The 24,825-nt window shown below is 42.8% G+C and overlaps 1 protein-coding gene across 11 annotated transcripts in view; it reads left to right on the top strand.

Moving 5' to 3' along the window:
• Positions 1 to 24,825, top strand: part of GTF2I (general transcription factor IIi) — a 77,504-nt gene that overhangs the window by 14,196 nt on the left and 38,483 nt on the right. For 8 of the 11 annotated variants that reach the window (XM_074595749.1, XM_074595745.1, XM_074595747.1 and 5 more), the window contains 8 exons: positions 634 to 772; positions 13,114 to 13,248; positions 13,659 to 13,842; positions 14,042 to 14,070; positions 15,246 to 15,294; positions 15,973 to 16,013; positions 17,378 to 17,455; positions 22,312 to 22,371. In XM_074595749.1, the coding sequence (XP_074451850.1) occupies positions 634 to 772; positions 13,114 to 13,248; positions 13,659 to 13,842; positions 14,042 to 14,070; positions 15,246 to 15,294; positions 15,973 to 16,013; positions 17,378 to 17,455; positions 22,312 to 22,371 (715 nt within the window). The remainder of the gene's footprint in view (positions 1 to 633; positions 773 to 13,113; positions 13,249 to 13,658; positions 13,843 to 14,041; positions 14,071 to 15,245; positions 15,295 to 15,972; positions 16,014 to 17,377; positions 17,456 to 22,311; positions 22,372 to 24,825) is intronic. The other 3 variants (XM_074595744.1, XM_074595748.1, XM_074595741.1) reach the window with 1 other exon arrangement.

Genomic DNA, 24,825 nt, shown 5'->3' with positions numbered 1-24,825 from the left:
GTCTTTATAGGTCACAGCAAACTCCGCTCTGAGCCCGTAGGAGAAATTGACTTTTTGTGACCGCTTCTTGATGATCTCCCTAATTTTCTTAACATCTGTGCTCTCTCCTTGCGCCGCAGGCTTCCTGCATTACTTCTTTGCCAGGAGTTTCTCCCAGCAGAAGACAGGTAGGAGTTGAGAGGGAAGGTGCAATCTTTCCGCTCCGGAGGAACTGGGCTGAGCCCGGCGGGCGGGCAGCCTCCTGCTGGCATCACGCCTTTCCCAGCAGAAACCCCCGGGATAACCGCGAACTTCTCTTGAAAGTTGGGGTTGGTGTAAGACACTCAATATGATTATCTAGCAGGGAAGGGATAATTTCACGTGGCTTGATGTCTTAAATCATTCTAATTAAAAACAGTGCAATCTCTGGGTCTAGATGAGGCCTTAATTTCACTAATGCATCTAGAATGCTTTTAAGATTCCTGATGAAAAGCACTCCAGATGTATAAATTATCCTTTGCTAATGGCTGATGTTATGTTACTTGCAGTACCTTTGAAGGGTGGATGCTGGAACCAGAAGTAATAACTGTTTTACATACCACAAACATTTCTTTTAACTATGGTAATAAAAGCCTTTTGTTTTTCTTTTTATAGTGTAAAGAACTTGCCAAGGCCAAGGCAGAAGTTGCCTGTATCGCTGTATATGAAACAGATGTGTTTGTAGTTGGAACTGAAAGAGGAAGAGCATTTGTCAACTCTAGGAAAGATTTTCAGAAGAATTTTGTTAAATACTGTAAGTTTCAATGTTGTGTTTTTGTATTTCACAAGCTGCCTAATGCGTATTGCATCATGCTAATAACTTTGGGGAGCAAAGTTCTGCGTATCGTGGCTACATGCTATAATTACGTTGGCAATGGCAAAACCAGCTGTTTAAGAACATAAAAATGATCAGTAACAGTGGTCTTATTTGGAGAGTTATTTCAACTCTGGCTGGAAATGTTCATTTTTTTTCTTAGCTAATGTGACAGAACTAGCACAATAAGAAGTATTAGGCTGTCCACCCTCACAACACATCCTGCATTTCCTAGTGCATGTCAATTTTCCTTTGTATCCCCTCCTCCAAATCTTTTTTCGGCTCGCGAAGGCTGGGTGGGACATGGAAGAGGCAGTGAACTGCTGCTGCCGGCTCAGATCGTCCGGGGTCTTCAGATCACTTCATGCCTTCTTAAAGCAGACGCACATTTTTGATATTAGTTTTTATGTAGCTTTTTTATATCACTGTAATTTATTAGAAACGTGTATCTATACCATAATGACTTAAAGTTACATCTGCATTTCTTTTGTACTCCTTTAAGTACATCTAGGGTGGGCTTTTTGTTTAATTTCATTTTTATAGGGAAACAGTGGAACTTTTGTGTCCGTAAAATATGATTCATGGAGTACAGGACAGTATTTTTAGGAGGTAGGTTTCAAAGATTCAGTGGCTCTTTGGGGGAGCACTAATGTTGTTGATGGGCACTACTTAATCAATAGCAAAACGCACGTTTACCTGCCTGGGGAAAGGGAGACGATGCAGGTCACGAGCCGGGTATGAGAGAAGAATCAGTCTGGGGGGAGTTTTAAAAGCAACAGCTGTAAAAACTTCTGGCTTGACTAATTAAATACTGCTTGGAAAGCAGCTATGTTTAATCTCTGACAGAGACATTTGCACTTAAAAATGCTTTTGCTGCTAGCCAAAATTCTCCTGAAGGTTCTGACTCGAGGTCATTTGTTCATGGTGGGGCTCTGGATTTTTGCCACCGTCCTGCTCGCTTGGGCAGTGACTGTCTGCGCACGTAAGTGTGTTTACTCTAAGGAAAGTCACCACAGCGTTGCACTGTAACAGATAACTGATAGCAAAAGGCAGAATTAGGACCTCACTGAGGAATCGAGTATAAGATGAGTCAATTTCTTTTTTATTTTTTTACAGGGGCAGTCTTCTGATACTGGTATTTATGAAAATTCTTCGCTGAATAATGGGGCAGAGTTCAGTTTTTCGCCTGATTTCTTTTTTGTTTTGTTGTTGTTGTTCCTTAAAGGGCTTCCCTGCTGTCCTAGATACTCTGTTCTATAGCCAGCACAGTGGTATCATGGGCCCTGGTATACTGGAGACTTTGTACACTGGGCACGTCTGTCAGTAGGGGGTCTGAAATAACTGGGGTTTGGTGTTTGATGTCCCTGGCTAGATCTGTGTTTCTGGTTCTGTCCCGTGGGAAGCACTGGCTTCTCATCCAGCCTTGTGTTCGACTGTATCAGACATGGTTCCTATAGGAATGTGCATGTGTTTAAATCTTACCTTAGTTCTGATAATCCCCATCCTTTGCTTTATTCCAGTTACAAGGTACTCATTCTTGGCGGTGTTTCTGTACTGTCAGGCTGACGAGATTAAGCAATATCCACTTTGAAAACGCTGTTTTCATTATGCTTCTTGCCGAACATTGCGGTGTGGATCTGTGTGACTAAAGCCGACTGACCCCAGTCACTGCTTTCCAGGTTTTGCCAAGTGCGTATCCCCTGTACTTCCTGGGGGATTTTGATGCTGGAGGTAGTTTTCTCCTGCTGCTGACAAAGTTGTTGATAATTCCAGAAAACTTGACTTCAGAACACCAATTTTTAGGAATAAGAGTATTGCGTGTTCCTGGTGATGCTGATTCCATCACTGCCTTTGACGACTTTGAAGTCGTGATGAAGTTTGTAGTGTAGTATCTTTTGATCTCAAACTTAGAACTGTGGAGGCAATAGTTCCTTTCCCCACACACCTTCCTTCTTCAGTGAATATGAAAGCTAGCCATACACAATGCCAGTTGCAATTTTAATAGGTGTTTTGGAAAAACACAGGAAGGCCACAGTCTGTGGTTTCAATAAGTTAAGAGTTGCGCCCTTCTTGTTCCTTTATGATTAATAAAGGCTTCCAAGAGGTTCTTGCGTTGCTGTTAGAATTAAACCTTTAAAAGTTCAACTGCGATGTCAGTCTGTGGAACACGTGGTGCTGAGAGTTACCTCCCCACTTGTGTGGGTCTCTTCGTTTTTCCCTTAAGTATGAACCAGAAGTGTAGTTATTACACATTCCTCTGGTTACGTCTGACTATTGTGACAAGCCAGGATGTGTCTCCAGTCTTTACTTCCACTTTTCCCACAGCTCCTTTGTATAGTTTGAGTGAATACGGAGAGTTTTCAGAATTTGGAGGGCTCAGGCTTCATACCCACCGCTTATTTTTAGTAATGAGTATCATTACGAAATTGATGAAATGTGTGTGTGAGGTTTGTGAAGGAAGTAGCACGTACGCTTTCTAGCAGTGTAGGACTGATAAAAGCAACAGCGGTTCAGTGAAAGCAGCACTGGAGTCTGGTTTCTTGCGGTTTCCATTCATAACAACTTTCACCCACGTGGGTTCCCTAACGCCGAGCTGCAGGGGAAGGAGGAGCCCCACACGTATCTCGTGTACCTTGTTACCTAAAGAAAATGTGTTAGAAACAAATTATAGCGATGTTTTTTTTCATGTTAATATGGGTTGTGTAGTGATCGTCGAAGAACCAGTCAACAGGCATTAATTATTTGAAATGGGGTCAGGTAATATATCCTTCTGAGCCGTGCTTAATTAAGATGGCTGTAAGCCCTGTGTTACAGTGAAAGGGTATGTTTCAATCAACGTAGAACGGCGTCTGCTCGTACGCATAACACGTAACTTAGAAAACCTGCAGTGTCAGTTATTCTAAGCCTGTGTGAGTTTGTATTTTACATAAAAAGAGTATATTCTTGTAATGCCTGCTCGTCTTTGGAATATGGACCAGCAAGCGTACTTGTGCACTGTGAGCAGTCACGGGCATACACGTCTTGCCCTACCAGTACCTCTTTGTGGCAGTTGCTGTTCCCTGCTGGTGTGTATTGCGTGGTCCTCAGTTCCCCTTGGATGGCCTCGGCAGGATGAAGTGCCTCCTTGCTCTCGGGATTGCTGTGGGGTTGGGGGTTATCCGCCATCCTGAACAGGAGACCTATTCCTGGGGTGTCCCAAGAATGCCGTTCCCTCCGTGTATTCACCTTTGTCATCTTGGCAGTTTCCCTTGAGGTTTGGTCAAGGTTTGGCATCAGCTCTGTGGAATTCATTCTCGTTTGAATGGAACTGGAGGTTTATAAAACAAACCAACCAACAAAAATCCAGAAGAGGCCTCATCATCCCCAGGTTGTATTTGCCTGTCAGAAGTGAACTTTCAGAAAAGCATCCTGTCTCAGAAACACTTTTTTGGTCATCTGCTCTGGACTTTGAAAGAGATTTACCCAGCACTGTGTGTTCCATCCCATCTGTCAAGGAGCTGATTGTTCTCCAAGACTGCCGGTTCCTCTGCTAGCATTTCCACCGGTACCGGCTGTTGCACCATTGGTATGTAGGTCACACGGAAGCCTAATCCTGCTCATTCTGCAACTTTCTGTCAGCTCTCCCAGTCGCGCTGCTTTTTCCTTCTTTGGTGCCAGGGCTCTGGGCTCGCTTGCCTGAGGGGGAGCCATCTTGCATCTGTAGATGGTTCATCTTGGATGATGGGTCCTTTATTTTTAGGAGCCTTCATTTTCCTTCTGGTGGCCTCAGGTTTCCACGCTGATGGTATGGGCCAGAGTTTGGCTTCAGACTTTCCTACAGAGGAACTTGTGGCACTGGCTGGAGCCATTCCCTATGGAAAAGCGCATATGGATGCTACAGCCCTAAAGACCTGCTGTTTGAAGGTGGCAGCTTCCTCTGTTTGTTTGCCTCTCGTTATCTGTCTTAATGCTGTTTCTTACTGAAAAGAGGTACATGCACTCCAAATTGCCTAATACGTTTTTTCAAACTAGAAGTATTCTGTGAAATAAAATAGTCAATACTTCCCTTGTGATTGAGGTTTGATGTTTAAAAAATGTTAATATTCACCATTGTCTCACCACAGGTGCATTTAGCTCCAATATTAGCAATAATAAAAGCAATGCTATCAACAGGGCCAGACCTACAGAGCAACTTAGGTACCTAGAAATCTAGAGCAAAGCTTCTGAAAGTCTCCATGACATCTCTCTGTAGGCATCTAAATAGCTCATAAATAGTGGTTTTGTCTTGAACTGTGTTTTCTTTGTAGGTGACGATATCCAAAAAGTACAGTGTAGAAACACATGACTTCAGCACTTTTTAACCAAAGCTCAGTAAAGTGTATAGCACATTGGTACAAATATAAATTTAAACATGCTGAAGCTCTGACTGCACGTCTTGCTGCTTTCTTTCATTTTTCTAATGGATGAAGCTATTGACACGTTCCGTCCCATCTATGTGTCGTCTGTGCGCTGTCACTGGAAGCAATGCCGAACGGACTGCGGGGCTGCGGGTCCCAGAGCATCCTGCACAGCTCTGGTGTTCAGAGGATGATAGGTGGGAGTCAAGCTGCAGTAGTGTGAACGTTTTTATTAACTCAGTAGCTCCGGGTTAATTTTAGACTTGTGCTTAAAAATGTCTGCGACTAAATCTGCTGAGATAGCCCCTGACACTGCAGCTCGCCAGTTCTCGCGTGTACTGCACTGCTGGTCTGGACGTAGTGCTTCTGTGGTACTTTATTTGGATGCTCCAGTAATGCTGCAAATAGAGTATGAGTGCAGTTGATTTGCTTCTTCCTTACTATTGTGATTACCCCTGATTATATTCTGTATATCTCACTTGTCGTGCCTGCAGTGATTGGGAAGCAGTATCTAAATGGGGTGTTGAGCTTTTCAGCTCTGGAGCGGAATGTCTCAGGCTAGAAATTGAGTACAGAGTGAATCCCCTGACCTGTGTGGGAGCAGCCGAATACCTCTTCAGTATGCCTCTAATAACAGAGGCTATTAGTGGGTCTAGCTGCTATTGATTGTATTTGTTTGTCCTCATTATAATAGCTGAAGGACAATCTTCATCGTCATCTCTGTCTCTGATGATGTGCTACGTTATTATATTCTGGATATTCTGTAACTAGCTGATGTATTTTTATGTTGCTCAGAGGCTAATCCCTTGACACTAACGCAGCTAGTTGGAAAACACCAGTTCTTTTTGATAATGCAGTACCAGTGTGGAAACTGGTTTCCCACAGTCATTTTGTTTGGCCTTAAACTGTTCTGTGGCCAGCTGAGATTTCTGTGGCTTTTACTGCTCCTGAAGCTACAGAATGTTTTGGAAGAGAAAGGGGTCATTAAATCGTAGACATAAATAGTAAATGAAAGAAAAACAATAAGAGGTGGAGGATTAATCCTGACAAAACACTTGTGGAGTTGCATGGATGCCATCGCTAGGCTGTTACCTATTTTAAATGCAAATGGGGGGCTGTATCTATGACTCTTGCTTTAGCTTTGGTTTTCCAGTGCACTTCAAAATGGGTGCACTTTACAGGATGCGTAGCAAGGAAAAAAGGGTGTTGAAATAGTTGCTTTTTAAAGCTGTGACTGTCAGGATGCATTCCTGCTGCCAAGCCAGAGCTGTTTTACACCTCTGTAGCTTTCGACCTCTTTTTCCATGCCAGATTTCCTTCCAGCTATTTGGGAGCGGCCTCTTTGAAACGGCCTCTGCTAAACGCTTGTTCTGTTTGAGGATCTGCTGGAACAGGCTCTTCCCCGTCACTTCTAATGGGAACTCACTCAGCTGCGTCTCGTGGTTGTGTTCCAGAGTTTCCACTTCCCTTTTGGCAGCAGGTGACTTGGAATAATTTGCCCTTCTGCAGATCATAGACCAGCAGAGATGGACGGCTGCTCCTGGCCATGCTGGCCGTAGCCCATCACTGTTTCCCAGGCTAATCATGCTGGCACCATAATGTATTTACTCCTACCGTGTCTGTTGCTTGAGACTTAAGACCTTGCATCTCTGCTAGTGGGAGGAAGTGTTCCCGTGTCCGTTTTACATCATGGGAGCCAGGTTGCATCATGCCTGTTCAGCGATGTGTTGATGCTAACCTGACAAGCGCTGCCCAGGGTTAATCAGGGAACAGTTTCATAGTCCTTCTTGCTTGGGAGAGTTGTGGGCATGGTAACTGCTGCCTTCCTCTTGTGCGTCTCCTCTCCTGTTCTCCTGCAGCTCTCTTGGTAAGATGGTCTTCTGCCTTTGCGCCCAGGGCTCTGTGTGACTGTAAAACCTTAGCACTGTGAGTTAGCTCTGGGGTCCCCGTCTCCCCAGGACGCCACAGAGCTGTCTGGAGTGCCCCGATGGCTAAAGCTTGTGGGGTGTCTTTCTTTATTTCATCATACAATCACAGAATGGTTTGGGTTGAAGGGACCTGAAAGCCTACCCAGTGCCACCCCCTGCCCTGGGCAGGGACACCTCCCACCAGCCCAGGTTGCTCCAAGCCCCGTCCAACCTGGCCTTGAACCCCTCCAGGGATGGGGCAGCCACAGCTTCTCTGGGCACCCTGGGCCAGGGGCTCACCGCCCTCACAGCAAAGAATGTCTTCAGAGTATCTCATCTCAATCGCCCCTCTTCCAGTTTGAAGCCATTACCCCTCATCCTGTCATTACACTCCCTGTTCCAGAGTCCCTCCCCAGCTTTCCTGGAGCCCCTTTAGGGCCTGGAAGTGGCTGGAAGGTCTCCGTGGAGCCTTCTCTTCTCCAGGCTGAACCCCCCCAGCTCTCTCAGCCTGTCCTCCCAGCAGAGGGGCTCCAGCCCTCCCAGCAGCTCCGGGGCCTCCTCTGGCCCCGCTCCAACAGCTCCGGGGCCTCCTGATGTTGGTGCCCCAGCGCTGGACACAGTGCTCCAAGTGGGGTCTCCCCAGAGTGGAGCAGAGGGGCAGAATCACCTCCCTAATAAATAAAAAGCACGAAGATTAAGATGTTCCTGCTGGAAAGCTCGGACAGTTTGCTGCGTACATTGTGGTTGCCTCCAACGCTCAGGGCTTCTGCCTTCCCAGTCTCTTGAAGTATTCACATCGTACTCTCTGTATGGCAAGCACTAGTTCATGCTTGGTGTCTCTTTCTGCCCCACCCATAGTTTCTGAGGGAATTTTTCTATTGTGGTTGTAACTGCCTAATACATTAGCTGAACGGTGTTCATTCTTGGAATCCCCAAGAGCTTTTTTTGATTTAAGTTTCAGTCACTTTCTATTTTGTATTTGCAGAATGTAGCTATGAGTTAAAGCATCTACCCTTAAAGGCTTCATCAATTTGTTTCTAATAAATCATGTGCTTAGGGATTAGTTTAAAGATAACGTTCCTAGCCCTCACCAAACAGTTGCAGTTACAAGTAATAACAATAAAATCCAAAGCAATCAGCCCTGTCTTTCTTAATGAGAGCTGCTTTTTTTTTTACCATTGCTGATGCCATTTGAGCTCCCTTAAATGGCTCAGCCTACAGCCCCCTTCTGCCTAACCTTTTGAAGTGCAAATAATGTAATTTTTTGAGCTATCCCATGCTGCATATTTCTCACGTATTAATATGTGTGTTCATCAGCTGAACTCCACATTAATAGCCTAGATCTTTGTGAAAGACTAATTCTCCTGTCTTTTAGCCTTGTGGCCTGCTATACTCTTCCATTTCTCTTCTACTGCTGTTCTCCTTCCCTTCTTTTTCCCCCACCTTCCCAGGCTGGTGAAGGGGCTTTACCTGAAGCGGGTGATGACCAGCCCTGGCTAGCCGTGCGTCTTTGATGGTCGCCTTTGCAGTCCTTTCTCATGCTATTGGGGCGAATCAATCTGTTTTTCTTAACTTTTATGTGACTGGCAGTTTCCCTTGATTTACAAGTCAGTTCACCCGTTTTGATAGAATCATGGAATGGTTTGAGTTGGAAAGGACTTAAAGGCCACCCAGTGCCACCCTCTGCCCTGGGCAGGGACACCTCCCACCAGCCCAGGTTGCTCCAAGCCCCGTCCAACCTGGCCTTGAACCCCTCCAGGGATGGGGCAGCCACAGCTTCTCTGGGCAACCTGGGCCAGGGGATCACCACCCTCACAGCCAAGAATTTCTTCCCAATATCCCATCTCAATCTCCCCTCTTTCAGTTTGAAACATTACCCCTCGTCCCAAGGGGTACCCCTATTTTACCAAGTTCTCAAAATGAAAAGAAAAATGCATTTTTCAAAACTTCCATTACTGGGTTAGACACGAGTTATTTTTAAGGAGTTTTATGAGATCCCTTTCTGCCTCCTTTCCTCAGGGCTGCTTCCTTTGCTCCCACGGTCTGGCTCCATGGATGCTGCCGGAGCAGACTCTTGCAGGTTGTGCCCGGTCCGGATGCCTTTTCTTCCCAGCACCTTCAGCTTTAGCCATGCCCTCACTGCCTCGCTCACAGCTCCGTCCTATTTTTCTGGTTTTATTTCAGATTTGGGTAACCGGCCTCTTTTCCGGCCTTATTGGAGCTAGTTTGCTTGGCTGGATTGTCAGGAAGCTCTGCCCAGCCAGGGGGGATGGAGGTAACAGCTGGTTTAAAAAACTGGCTCCGAAAGTTCAGACCACCCATCTCATTCCCTCAGAGTCCCGAACAAACAGAAAACTGCTGCAGAGAGCCCAGCTTTTTGAAATTCCCTGGCTCCTAAATTCTGCCTCAGGTGATTTTCTTTTCTTGTGGTTTAGGTGGTCCTTTGATAATCATGGAATGATTTTGCTTTAATTTGAGGTTTCAGTTTCCTGAACTGTAAAAGTGGATGGCCTTAAAAAGCTCACAGACGAACTGAGTGGATGCGCTATAAAACAAAGCAAAATGCTTTTAGTCACACGCATATTTACTTTTTTCACATACATATTTACATATTTACACATTTACATATTTAAAAAGCTCACAGATTAACTGAGTGGATGCACTATAAAACAAAGGAAAATGCTTTTAGTCACACGCGTATTTACTATTTTCAGAGAGTAATTTTCTTTAAGCACAGATGATAAAATGTATGTACAAGAGTGTTGTCACAAAATAATTGTTGCCCTTAAGTTGCCTCTCGCAGTGGCTGCGCGGGGGTGACATTCGTATTCTTATAATCACTTCTTGGCTTTTTCTACCTAGGGGATCAAAACCCACCTGATTAAAAACCTTCTGATGTTGTGAGATGCCTTACGTACCGTGGCACTGGCGGCTCTTTTGCTACAGGAGTGTTGAGCTCCATCAGCTTCAGATTCTGAACACTGCCAGCTTTTCTCTGTTGTTTGTGTCGCATCGCATCTCCAGGTCACATTTTGGGGGAAATTTCGGTTAAGCAAATTGTTTCTCTGCTAAAGCTTGATTATTGTGGGGGTTTTTGTGTGCCTTTTTCTTTGGTGAGATGTGGTCAGTGCTGGTTTTGTCATTTGTCTCGGCATGTCCCAGCGGGGCGTACTCAGCTCCGCAGGAGAAGCACATCTTTCCCCTTACCTCTGAGTGAGGCGCTCAGGAGACGGAGCCGCTTTATGGCCTATTTTAGCCTGCTGCCTTCAGATGGTGCTTCAGCGCACTTCGGATCGGCGTTGTGTAACAGTGCTGAGCTGCAGCTCTTCATCGGTTCATGAGCGTAACCGCGTCCGGGTAGGGCAGGAAGGCGGAGAGTCTGGTCAGGGTGTAGCTCTCTAATTGCTGCCACGCAACAAGAAGAAATTGCCAAATTAAAATGTGATCGTTTCAAGTATTCCGTTTTTTTGTTCGATCACAAAAAATTTCTCTAAGAGGGTTTTTTTTTTTAATTTTCTTTTATTTTAAAGCGGTGTACACATTTTATAGTATATTTGTTTTATAAGGACGCTGACAGCTGGGAGGTTCCTTTTCCAGGCAGGTGGAAGGCTGGGCTGTCAAACCCAGTCTGCTGCCCAGCGGGGCAGGGAAGAGGGAAGGTCATTCTGAGCAATGAAAACACCTGGGTAGCACTAGAAGGTAGGAGATACGTGACTACATATGGACTTTCAGTTCAAACTGAGGGTTGTTAGTGGTTGGGTCGTTCTGCTGAAGCTGGAATAGGCTTTGCAGAGTAACTGGACTAATCCCGCAGGATGCTCCCAGCTTTGGAGAATGTAATTCTTTTACCATATAACCATTCCTCATCCTTCTTAAACCATTTTTCACCCTCTTACCCTTCTGTAAATACAATCTCCCATCCCTCTTCCCCTCCACGGAGCCTATGAGTAGTGGGACCTCCAACAAGTGGAGACGTGTCCCTCAGCACTGCCTGAGGAGACGACCGGCTGCTGGGTGGGATGGGTCCTGCAGAGCCCTTATAAATCTGACCGGCTTCGAGACTTGATCTTGTTTGCCAGACTTGATTGAAATTGGCCAACAAACATGGGAGAGATTGAGGCAGATGCATTATATGGGCTCAAGAAAATGGATAAAAATCATGTAATAAAGCACAACGACAAGGGTTTCTCCTAGTTAAGGAGGAAAATGTCTATGTCTTTTTGTCTGCTTTTCATTTTAATGGGAAGTGAGCAGTGTCGTCATCTTAGTTTTGTTTTGCTTGTTATTTTTAGAAAGTGTGGGTACACTTTTGAGAAGCTACTGGCAGCAAAGGCGTTTTCAGTGAATCAGTCTCTTCTGCGGAAAAAAACCCCACACAAAAAAGCAACATTGCATGTAGCTGTAGATGGAACCTGATGTCTCTTGTCCCCAAGTCTGCAGGCAAACCTTATCAGCTGTCATTAACTAAGCCCCTGTGTTATAGCTAAATAATAATATTCCATTTTTGCATTATTTTTGTGTTATGGGAGGCACTGTCATATTGCAGAGAAAGCCGAAGTTTTGGGTCTGAAGATGTCACGTGGAGGTGGGTTTCCAGGGCACAAAGCAGACGGGGGGTCTGTAGAGGAAGGAAAAGCTTCTCTTTGAAATAAGATGTGACTCTTTAAGATGATAAATGTAATTTTACTAAAAGCATTGCTGCTTCAGCTCATTTCACAACCCATTGGTAGTCAGTTGTGCAAACTGATGCTTGTTTTCTCCTATTACCTTAGAATTATGGTGCCAGCAGTACTGGTAATGCGAATCGCAGCATTTCAGACATACCACTGTGCTTAGGGTGAAGACAGGAGACAGCCTCAGCACTGATCTCTCCCTTGCACACAGGAACACAGGTCTCCCTTGCTTTTTCTTTCATATCCAGAATATCTCTGGTGTTTTCCCCTATTTTTGCCGGGTGATTCTCAGTAAATCTTTGCAGAAGGTGAGTGATTAGGGAAGGCTGCTGCCCGAAACCATCACTTCCATTTGCTTGTTAATATTGAAGGTGTCATTATTCCCTCCGTCCTTTTGCAATGTTGTTTGCTCAGAGACTAGAACAAGGCGTGGGGCTGGAATCTTCTCGGTTCTGCATGAGGATGATTATTCTATGATTCTATTAATGTAGATGAGATCTGAGGAAGGAATTCTTTGGTGTGAGGGCGATGATCCCCTGGCCCAGGTTGCCCAGAGAAGCTGTGGCTGCCCCATCCCTGGAGGGGTTCAAGGCCAGGTTGGACGGGGCTTGGAGCAACCTGGGCTGGTGGGAGGTGTCCCTGCCCAGGGCAGGGGGTGACACTGGGTGGATTTAGGGTCCCTTCAACCCAAACCATTCTGGGATCCTAGGATGGCTTGTTTGCAAGTCCTCCTGTTCAGCCGTGAGAGATGTGTACTTCAAATGCCCTTTCAAAGACAGAGGAGCTGTTGTGCCAAAAGCCAGATCCCCTCTGTAAAAATTTCAGCTAAGCACATAAGCATGAACAAAAGGGGATGTAACATAACTGCTGCGTAAGGCATCATGCACAGCACTAGGGAGCTGTGGTACCCTCTGCGCAGGCATTTTAACTTTTCCCTGGTGACTGTCTTGCTCCTTCTTTTCTTGGCAGTTTCGCATTTTATTTCTGCTGTATTATCCCCTCCTGAGATGAATAGCGTTTTGTACCTCTTCGTGCCAAAACAAAGCCTGCTTGGATGTGTCTCTTAATTCCTTATTCTTACACGTTAAAGGGTGACATTTACAAAGGTTGTAAGGAGGATATAATAATTTTGGTGTAAATTCGAATTCACTCATTGCCTATGTACGTAAACAAGTGCATTTGCTTCTGGAGCAAATAAGTTCTTATGATTTTCTGGCAGGAATCCTTCCCGAGTCCCTGTAGTCTAAACTGGAGGGACTGTCTACTGGCAGTTTTAATAACTTAGTATTTTATTTTTTTGTCTTATTTTTATAAATAACTGCCAGGTGTTACAGAAGAGGAGAGGGCTGCAGACCTGCAGAAAACAAAGACCGTCCCCGCTGTAAACAGACTGACCGTGGATGCTGTGGAACTGGAAGCTCTCAGAAAGTCTGTGGAGGACTTTTTCTGCTTTTGCTATGGTGGGTGCTTTAAAGTCTTCAGCTGTTCTGGATTTCTAAATTTTTATTTTAGTTGGGAGGAAAGTACTGCATGCACTTAGCCTTCCAGCTATGCTGCTGCTAAGGTGGTAAGTTTACCTTTTTTAGTCGCTGATTCTAAACCATACACCTATATTGGGTAGTTTTCTTTTTGATGTGATTTATGGATGTGATGTGAGATGATTGCACAGCCCGTTTAGTTTTCTTTTAAGAAAGTCTCTGCGTCTCCGTGGGTTCCGGTGCATGTTGGAACCCTGCAAGCAGGGCTTGGTTTCCTGCTCCTTGCGTTCGCCCCAGTCCTCTCCAGGGGTTTTAGGAGGGACTCATCCTCTTGTGAACTTGCACACTCTTCCCCTCGTAACTGTCTCCTTTTTTTTTCCTTTTCCCCTTAGGTAAAGCTTTAGGAAAGTCAACGGTGGTACCTGTGCCGTATGAGAAGATTCAGAGGGACCAGTCGGCGGTGGTGGTGCAGGGCCTGCCCGAAGGGCTCGCATTCAAACATCCAGCAAATTACGATGTTTCCACCCTGAAATGGATTTTGGAAAACAAGTCAAGGATCTCATTTATCATCAAAAGGTCATTTGCTCGCTCTCGTGCTGGTCTGTCCGCTTTCGTTTTGTACTTAAATTAAGTCCAATTAATTTTAATTTTTAATGAAATACATTGCAGCCTGTTTCTCTTAAACAGGAGTGCTCTCTCTTTAATGTTACGCGACCAAGTAAGTAATGATGTCTTTGCTAAAGCTATGGGTTTTTCTTTCCGTATTTCCACACAGGCCTTTCCTAGAGCCAAAGAAACACCTAGGTAAGTTACTACTTACTCAGACTAAACAGAAACAGGTCAGAATTTTAGATTAGGTAGCAATACAGATACGAGATTGGGTCATGCGGATAAAGTGGCGAACTTTGCAGAAATTCCTAGACTGTGAGTTGCCTTACTCATGGAACTACAATCTTCTCCTTTATGCATTCTGCCAGGAGCAACTAATTAGAGATAAAACTTGTTTTGTTGTGTTCTTCATCCTTTTACTGAGTTTCAATTTAATGTGAATTGGATGGTATCCTAGGGACAGGAGAAGTGAACTGATGAAGGACTGTGCGTTGCGTTTTTAGAAGATGCCAAGACTTTGCAGTGCTCCGTGTTCCAATACATAGCTGAGTTTGGCATTTATGTCTCATTTTAAAAATTGATTTAATCTTCTGAAGTGGTTAGGTGTTGCAGTTGCTATGAAAGCCTCTATATATTAAAAAATCTGAGCTAGAGTGAGTTTTTTTAAAACTGCACATATTCGCTCCTAGCTAGAAGAAATCCCTTCTCCCGTTCCTTTCATGAGATTATACTGCTTTACTTGCAAAATTTGTGTCTGTGAGGATTTGTTTTATGAAAAGGGTGAAGCAATCTCTATAGGAATGTAGTCAAAAAAGAAAAGCTCCACTTTCTCAGGTGAAAGAGCCAGAAGTCGATGCTGGATTAGTAAAATTAGAATTGTGTTGCCTGTGCCCAGTAAGAAGACAAGGGAGTGGGAAATTACAGAAATTCTGGTAATAATATATTTCTATTGAAAAAGCAAGGCAAGTTTTCAGTGTGGTAAATGACGTTCTAAAAACATAATTATTCATGTCTGGCTGTAATTTAGGACTAAGCTAAATCTCTGTAAAAGTATCCTTTTTCTTTTAGCAGAGTTTAGGAGAGATTTGTTTACCTTTATTTCGCAAGATTTTCACTTGGCATCATGAAAGACAGCACTGAAAAGAATGCTGATATGATAGGCTCAATTGAAGTAATCTTATATTGTTGCTTATAGATTAATAAAGCAGTTTGACGAGATCTGTCCCTCCTATCTGTGAATACAGAAAATACGCGCACGTGCTTGTAAAATGTGAACAGGGTTTTGCTTCATGAAATCAGTGTTATGTTTTCAGTTTGTATTTAAGGTAAATGGAGTACGGGAAATTCAAAGATTGTCTTTTATCTTTCAGGGGCTCATATGGCAGATCCTTCACATTCAATTATACCTCCGGGTGGAAGGTGAATTTAAAATAATGTAGTTTTTTTTGTATCAGCTGTGTATTTTCATATCGTTTGTCTTCATGTGCTTTTTCTGTCCAGCTGACCTTTGGATAACTTTGGCTTGCCTGGGATTCTAAAAAGCATGAAGCTGAATTTTCCCTTTCCTTTGACTGTTGTTTGTGGGGAAACTGTTCCGAATTAAACAGATGGCAAAGTTTCCCCTCGGTTTAATTAGCCAAGTGAGTGTTCTTAATGCAGAGTCTGTCAGTCAGGGATAAGTTTGTCATGTTTTATGATACAGCAGCGATGGGGAACAGATGTACTGTTGCTTCCTTCCCCCTCCTCAATTAAAATATTAGAATAAATCTTTTTGTTAGTAAATGAAGAGATTATATCTGGAGTAAATGAAAAATCGGTTAATGTGAAAACAGGGAGCAAAACGGGAAGCGTTTCTTTGCTTCTGAGTTGACTTCTCATTAAATGGTAAACGTGCTTTGAATATGTGTATGTCCCGAAAATGTAGGGATAGGAGATTCCTGGCAAGTCTCTTGAGATAAATCGGATAAGCTAAGATGCAGGGGGTTTTACTTTTGTATTCCTAGTTGGACAATACTGGGATGTTGATTTTACGAGACAGTAAAATATTTGGTTTTTATAATATCATGTAATATGTCCTTGATTTGTTTATTTTTGTAGTTGTCCTATTCAAGTGAAAACGGAACCAAATGAGGATTCTGGTATGTACAAAATTTTGCCCTTATTTGCAAAAGAACCCAGTCAGTTTCCGTTCAGAAGGGTGAATTTAAGCAAAGATAGGAAGCCCTAAGAAAAAAGTAGCAAAAAGATGTTCTTTGTGGGAAAGAAAAACTTTTCTTTCCTTAAAACTGGCCACTTTTCAGTTGGCATTTTTATCAAGTATTTAAATTTAGCCAAATGTTTCCATTTCGAGGAGGAGGAGATTTGTGTAGTTTTCTAGACTAAAATAATTTGTCTTTGTAAATAGTTTTAAGTGGAGAAGAAGAAAATCCTCTGGTTTTTATTTTGTTCTAATTCAAGATCACTTCATCCCTAATGGGGAGAGAAAAACTTGCTTTAGTTGTGAATACTACTAAAATATTGAAAATGACAGAATGTCCGTTTTCGAGCTAAAATGGAAATAAATAGTAAAATGTGTTATTGATTGTTAAAAAAAAAAAAGAGCAAGCGTTCCTAAGTTCCGCTGGAGGAGGGAGATGATCCTGCAAGACACTGTGCTTTGAGGAAAAGCAGGAATAATCCCAGTAAAGGCAATGAGCCGGCAGGTGTGCTTGGAGATAAGCTGGGGACTTTCCCTTTTGTTGGCTTGGGCTACACTGCTCAGCACTTTGTAGATGAATTAAGTTTTTTATATTTAGGCCAGTTCTTTGTGCTTCCCAACTACAAACTCGTGGTTGGGGAACGCTTCGTGGTTAACGTTTAGCTTAACGGATGCGAAGAGTTAACTTGAGCTTTTTGTCAAGTCAGTCCCAGACTCTTTGCAGTGCTGCTTTCTAGGCATTTTAAGTAATTCTCCTTTTGTCAGAATGTTCTGAAAACACTTCAGGGAATGCTGCGAAGGCTTATGGAGGAGATAGTTCATCTGGATGAAGCCCAGAGCAGCTGAGGACCTTTGGTGCCCCATCAGCAGCAGGGTCTGACGCAGACTCATCTGACCTTGGCTGTGCAGAGGAGGGAGCAGCAGTGGATCTAGAAGTGCTTTCAGCACAACGACTTATAAAATATATTGTATTTTTTTGGCTGTAGAAGTGGGCAAAAAGGAAGGAGACCATTCTTCTTAATTCTTCAGATCATAGATAGCGTTTGCAAGGACGCCTGGTTTGCAGGGATGCGTTTGATCTTGAGTCCCTTCTGACAGTGACCAAACATAAGAAACCACTTCGTTACCTTTGTTTTAGCTCAACAATTGTTTGGTGTCTCGGCACCTGAAAATCTTTTTTTTTTTTTTTTTTTTTTTGTAAAAGAGACCAGCTAGGATCTTGGTCGATGTTTTATTTGTTTTGGTTTTTTTTAAGAATCTGGTTATTATTAATTTCCATATTTGATTCCTTTGTTGCTTCTACAGGAATTTCTTTGGAAATGACAACAGGAACAGTGAAGGAGGAATCAGATGATCCTGACTACTACCAATATAATATTCCAGGTAATGATACTGACTTCCATATGTGTTTATCTCGTGAAAGGGTTGATTACTTAAGTGTCGCTCTCTCTGTGCCTCTCTTTTTACTTATTCTTGGTCGGTAAGGGTGCATTTCCTTAGCCCTGTTAGGATACAACAATTCCGTGCTGGCTACCATTTAAGTTACTCTGAAGAATACCAAAAGAGCAAAAGTACAACTTCAGCATAGCCATATGTCTGTGTTTGGGGCTGAAGGAGAAATTCCAGGACTCTTTTGAACTGTTTGTTTTTCTCTGAGGGTCCAGTATGCAAACTCTTAATTCCGGTGACCTCTTTAAATGGGAAATAAACGGCGATATTTTATTGTACAGCGCTGCTTGGATCTTCTCTTTAAAGTTTCAGTAAATTTTATACTGCATTGATCACTTTTCGTGTGTGGAATGACCAATATGTGTCAAAACTGTATTGAAAGGTTTATTTATATAGGCAAAACATAATGACATTTGTGAGATGCGTGATTTGGGCTCTGTGTATGTTTTTAGGTATCTCCCAGTTGCTTTGCCTCATCTCTACATATCTGGTTAATGCTGCACATTAACCTCAACTAGGAGTGAAAAATATAAATCATTGTTTCTGTAGGTTGAAATGAATAGTAATTAAGAAGTTGCGATGACAAATGGTGACATAAAATAACTAGAACCCTAAATTCATTATTTCAGCCTGTTTGCATTTGTCGTAAGGTTAATTGAGCAATACAAAGGAACACAGGCAGGCTGCTGCGCGTCTCTGAAGGACAGCTTCATGTTCAACAAAAAATGCAAAACAGCACATCCTTTCTTTTTGTAATATTATATATTATTGAGATAACATTTTTGTATGTGTTTAGACACAAAGCTCAAGAATATTTTCTAATGTGCCTTAGTAACTAACTGCAGGATCATACAATCAATGTTCTCGGACTGGCACATCTCAAGTAACGTAGGAGCACTCTTCAGAGAGATCGTAACCCTACGGCGGAGCGAAATGCCACCACTCAAGTTCAGAGTCTGAAAGGTGAATTCTCTGGTGTTAGGATTCTCTTTTCTTTATATTTATACATTGCCTAGCCTCAGGCGACAGGGAGGTCTACAGGCATGATATAATGTACTAAAAATAGATACTTTTTTGGAGACAACCTAATCGTCGTTCCTTCCAAAGCCAAGTCCTGTCATTTTTTTTGCTTTTCACCCCCTGTGGCTTTCCATTTCACACATAAAAACAACGTCAGAATTTGGCCAGTGGCCCAAAGTGTAAACCAATGGCATCTGAAGAGAGTCGGTATTGAAATTGCTTCCTTAAAAAATCATATCCCATTGTGCTGCAGCGTGTTTGTCTGAGCTAAAAAACCCCATTTATACAGTGTGCTTCCAGAGTAAAGTCTAAGCAGTGTGGATTTGGGGGGGATTTCTCTTGCCTTTCACAGAACTCTAAATTTAAATTTTCTGGTTGGTGAAGAGCAATATGTATCTTTTTCAGATAAAATAGTGCTCGATTAGTAACTCCCCCTTTCCCCACTCCCAGTGTAGTCCTCCAAACCTGCATTTAAAACACGGCAGAACTGGGTATAGCGGTAGAAGGGATGGGGTGCAATGAGCTAAAAGAGATGCTACTGGGTCACGTCATGCTGCCTTCCCTGGAGTAAAGCAGCTTCCCCTTCGTTTGTTCGAGTTGCTGATGCTCAGGTTCAAGCCAAAGGTTGTACAAAGTGCAGAGAGCTGTAAACACCTGGAGTCCTGCGTCCCGCTCTGGGGCACCAACAGCAGAAGGACACGGAGCTGTCGGAGCGGGGCCAGAGGAGGCCCCGGAGCTGCTGGGAGGGCTGGAGCCCCTCTGCTGTGGGGACAGGCTGAGAGAGCTGGGGGGGTTCAGCCTGGAGAAGAGAAGGCTCCGGGGAGACCTTCCAGCCCCTTCCAGTCCCTAAAGGGGCTCCAGGAAAGCTGGGGAGGGACTCTGGAGCAGGGAGGGGAGCTGTGGGACGAGGGGGAAGGGTTTTACACTGACAGAGGGGAGACTGAGATGAGATCTGAGGAAGGAATTCTTTTCTGTGAGGGCGGTGAGCCCCTGGCCCAGGGTGCCCAGAGAAGCTGTGGCTGCCCCATCCCTGGAGGGGTTCAAGGCCAGGTTGGACGGGGCTTGGAGCAACCTGGGCTGGTGGGAGGTGTCCCTGCCCAGGGCAGGGGGATTGGAACTAGATGATCCTTCAAGGTCCCTTCCAACGCAAACCATTCTATAGTTCTATGAAATTCAGGAGGCATAAGCACTCCGCACAAAGGAGGCTTTGTGTACGCATGGTGATGCTGCGCAGAGAAGTGGACCTTGGAAAAGCAGAGTTATCCTGAGGTATGTTCCTGGGGGATGGCACAAGTCTGCCCAAGCATTGCCTTGGTAGAGGCGTGCAAGAGAATGGCTAGGATCCTAGTTCTTACTAAAAATACCCTACAGCAAAAGCCAGGCTTATTGATGTCTGAGAAGAAACAACTAAACTGTTAGTGAACAGCCATCTGCTTGGCGCTTCCTGAAGAAAATGATTAACTGATGAAATTTCATGGTTATTGTTTTTCTCTGAGTGTTTGCTTCCTCTCACAAATCTGTAATGCTGACCAAAGTGCTGTGTGCCTTGGTGGCACGTGAAATCCTCCTGTTAATCAAATGGGGAGGAAATTATACCTGTAGGTGGATGTCTTTTTTTATATCTTATTGTTGTGTAGTAGGTTGCAGCATTTGGCTGTTGCCATGAATTAGTACCAGATTGCTAAAGTGGGAATATGAAAAAAAAAGCTCAAGTTTCAGAAAATAATCTGTGTGGGTCATTTTAAAAAAATCTTAGGGGTTTACTACATGTACTGTAGTTTTTATTGACGTTAAAGCTGCGGGGATTGAATTTTCTGTGCTTAATCCCAGGGGCTGTAAGCCTAGTAAGTGTATTTTTAACTAAAGAAATCTCTCTTCAAGTTTGAATGTGTCAAAGACTTCCCATTTTTCCTTTTTCATTTGTGTTACAGCATATATTTGGCATGAAGATAATGCAATATAGAGGCTATTGCAGAATATGTAGGTAAACCAGTCCTGTTGGGATCTGTGAATTAAGGAATAAACATGAAAATATGTGCTTATAATAGGATATTTGCTTATAATGGGATGCATGCTTCTGTGCGTCAGTGCATTGTGAATGATAATAATTACATGTTCTGAAGAGTTCTTAGGAAATGACAGTCCCGTCTGGCTGCGTACACTGAATACGCTTATTTAAATAAAAGCAAATTTATTCCACAGAGATGTTTTCCAGCACGCCCAGGGATGCTGTGTTCTGTTCCTGCTCACCCGTGGCGGTTGCAGGTCCCGGTGCTGGGATGGGACTTCCCTCCTGTGTGTCCTGGAGCAGCACCGGTGGCGCTGGCTTCTCCTGTGCTCCTCTTCCTCCCCCGGCTTCTCCCGTGCTCCTCTTCCTCCCCCTGCTTCTCCCACACTTTCTTTCCCATCCTTGGCCCATGGTCTCGGCTCTGCCAGTGCCACTCTCTCTGCAGCCGTATTTTGAACCAAATCAGGGAGCTCCTCCGCGTTCAACAGACAAATAGGAAAAAAACCCAAACACCCCCCCGCCCCCCAGCAAAAAAAAGTGGCAGGAGCAGATGAAAGCTGCGCTTGGTGAAAGAAACACATGTTAACCGAAGAACCCTGTATAGGTTCCACACTTGAAATCCTGCTAATTTAAAATCCCTTTGAAAATCTGAGCAATCAAATTAGGCAGAACTGTCTCAAGCTAGCATTATTGTAACTGCTAATAATCATGATTTTCTTTAATCCCTAAATATTCACTTTCTTGAATAACTCATAATATTTGATACTGTTATGTACTTCCAGTTGACCGAAATACTTACGAAGTCTGATTGTGACCACAGTCTTTTCTGTATTTCTTGCTTACTGTGCATATGAAGTAGAGTTTAAAAGATTTCACTTGCTTTATTAATTAAAAAATAGCTTTTCTGTTGTGAAGCTGTTAATATTCATTGCTGATACACTTATAAATATACCTCTAAATAGCCGTCGTTTTGGGAGAATTACATGATTCTCTGCAGATGGCTTTTGCAAATGAACACAGAACAATTAGTCCAAATCCTTCAGTCCCAGTCAGTCCGAGTATTCCTACGTTCCTGCATGCTGCACGTAGACTAGTTTTCTGTACCTACGCTGTTTCTGTGGTGTAGAGCCATCTCCGGCTCGGTGAGAATCCTAAGCAGTAGGATTTTAGGGGTGTTATTTTAATCTTTTAAGTGTCATTTGTGTGCTGCTTTCTGCAACAGCCTTTTTAAAGCAGTTGGGATAGAGCCGTCAAAAGAGCCGTTGTGATGAAAAGCAAACAACCTTGAAGTGCCGTAAATTATTTTAATCTCTCTGAATTCGATATTTAACGTGGGTAGAAATTTTGAAGTCAAAAAGGGACTCCCTAGGAATACAAATTTTAACAAACAGGAAAAAGATTTCACTGATTAAAAGTTCATTGAAAAAGGGCAGAACCATGAACATTTCATGTTTTAAAATTAGTTTATTAACACCAGAAAAAACTGAAAACCTGCCTTTCTGCTTGAGTCTCTGACTGTTCAGTAGTCCAAGAAATGCACACCCCTCCCATTAGCCCCTCGGTATTTCTGTTTGGTGAACTGGGTAAGTAAGGATTTATAGATCTTTAATATTTCCCAGTCTTTCCTAATTGAACGTTACAGAAAGTATGAAGTGAGCATATGATATACGAAATTAAGAGTTATTTGGCAAATTCCTCTGTGGACTGGCAAAATGTGTTTGTTGCAAGAGACGATTTAAAAGCCATTCTCTTTCTTCCCAAGCAGGTCCTTCCGAAACATCAGAGATGGATGAAAAAATTGCTCTTGCAAAAAGTTACACAGGTAGATCCTTTTTTTGTATTTTTCTCAAGGGTGCTTTGGAAATGGAATGTGAGAGGTTTACTTTTCAGGGCTCTACTTTCTCGACTTGAAGTAAGAGTATTGGAACTTAAACTTCAAGAGAAATGAAAATGTCAGTGGCCTTCATTTTCAGGTGTCCAAGTAGAGACATAGAAGGGAGTCTCATTTCTTTCTTTTCTACGTTTGAAAAGGAACATCAGGTTGATCACTCTAAAGCACTAGCAATTTGTGTGAATTGTTTCTCAAGAAATTCAGTCCGTTTCATAATTGGTTATAAAGTTTAATAAACCTCTGCTCATGTGTTGTGGGCGCAACTTGATCATCTCTTCCAGCTGTGTGCGAGGTGAACGGGCACACACAGAAAAAAGTATATGGCAAGTCTGTGTTTCGCGGAAGTTCCTTACTGCGTCTGAACCGTAGCTCAAATAAATCTACCCCAAAGTTATAGCTTTTTTTTTGGCTTTTTACAGTTTGTATTAAAAATACCGGTTTGCCCATTTGCAAACACTAGAAAATACCAATCTGCATTTTAACCCCTGATGTTCTTGATAGGGTCAGAGAGCTCTTGCTTCAGAAATTGAGCCTTCTGTATGTTGTTCATGTGAACATTATAGTTCTGGATTTTTTGCTTATGAAAATCCGTACTTTGAATAGTCGGTGTTAAAAGTTCCCTTAGTATTTTTGTTATGGTATGTTTTTTACTTTATGTTTGTCTAAAGGAAGCCACCAGGGTTCCGATTGCAGTGAAGGAACAGATGCAGAAATATCAGTAGAAGGTTAAAGAGATGAAATGTATTTCATGAGAACAAATTGACATAATTGCATATTTTAACACAAAATATTTGAAAAGGTAGCACCTTAATTAAAGTTGTGCATCTTCTCCAACCATTCTCATTCCACATTTCCACAAGGTTGGCTTTTGGGTTTTTTGTTTTGTTTTGCTTTTAATCTCCCAAGTCTTACCACTCTGCAGCTTACTATAACCAAGTTGTGATGGGAGTCATCATTCTTTTAAGTCATAAATTGCATTTGTAAGGTGCTTGTCACCCAAAGTTCAACGCTTCGACGTGATGCTAAAAGTACATCATTCTGCAGCTAATTTCATTCCAAGCACCTGATTCTCAAACCAGAGTTGTCAGTCTTTAAGGCCAAGTTACGCAGGAATACTTGTTCTTGAAAATCCCATTAGTTTTGCTTTGAAGGTAGGTATCACCATAGTTAAAGGTACCGTTACATGAAATTTAAAAGCATTTCTCTTGATAAAGGAGGATAAAGTTCTTTGCTCTTGCTGGCTGCACTACTAACTCTACTTACTTGAGAAGAAATAATCTTTGAACATTGCTTTCCGAACCATAATGCCACGAGCTTTATGCCTGACTGTGAAGAGAGAGCCCGAGGCCAGGGAAGTGGGATACGAAATGAGAAGACATTGACTTTGCTTCGGTTTTGACTATGCAGAATTTTATAGCTACAGATGCTTTGTCACACCCTTTCCTCCAATCTGTGCTCCATTACAAGTGTCTGTAAGAGATACGCTGAAAGTTGCACCCTGGTTTTGCTAAATAGAATAAACCCGTTATTCGTGAAGATTAATATTTACAAAGATGTCTATAGGCCCTGATAAAAATTGCAGGTAACAGTCTAACTTGTAGCTATTATTAAAGAAATGCATACGCTATGCATGCAAAGCTCTTCTGAAAGCTGGTCGGAAAGCTACAGGCTGTGATGCAGATTTGCAGAAATGATTGTTTTCTGCATAGAAAAACATTAGAGGTGTGCACGAATGTATCTTTTGGTGTATATCACTGGCAGTTTTCATTGTTTTTCCCCTTCCAGTAACCTTGACGAGATGGTGAACAAGGAAGTGGCAAAGTTATCGTGTGCTGTAGCTGCTAAAGGTGTCTGAGGTCATAGTGAGATTGGATGAGTCGGGAGCATGATGTGGTTGAAATTCAGCAATCAGAAAGTTTAAGGTTACGTGTATCAAAAGAAATTGTTCTAAACTGAATGAAATCACATTTGAGAATATGGAGGGAGTGCCACTGGCTGACAACGTTTAGAACTGTGCAGAAGGTGGCTGCTTAAAGCTGTGTGTATTTACCTAAGATCAACAAATACCTAATGATGATAAAACGTTGTTAAAAAATATTTACTTTAGTGTTTAAACTAGTTGGTTTAATATGGTTTAAGAAGAAATACCCACCCGGGAGTTTTCTTTCGGAACCTTGTTACCATCTGCTTTGACATTTTTGCATGTTTCTCTTAATTATGACTGTTTCTCAGGGATTTGTTACTGGACTAGATGGACCATTTGTCAGTCTTTGTGGCTGCTCTTAAATTTCCACAAAACTTCTGACGATTGTATTTCTCATTTTTCTTTTTTTCTCTTTAAACTTTTCTGATGCTTTTAACAAAGGTTCTAAGCGATCAGTTGAT

This window comes from Larus michahellis, chromosome 7, assembly GCF_964199755.1.
Source record: "Larus michahellis chromosome 7, bLarMic1.1, whole genome shotgun sequence".
NCBI classification, from domain to species: domain Eukaryota; kingdom Metazoa; phylum Chordata; class Aves; order Charadriiformes; family Laridae; genus Larus; species Larus michahellis.
This window is presented reverse-complemented; position numbering and strand designations above follow the sequence as displayed.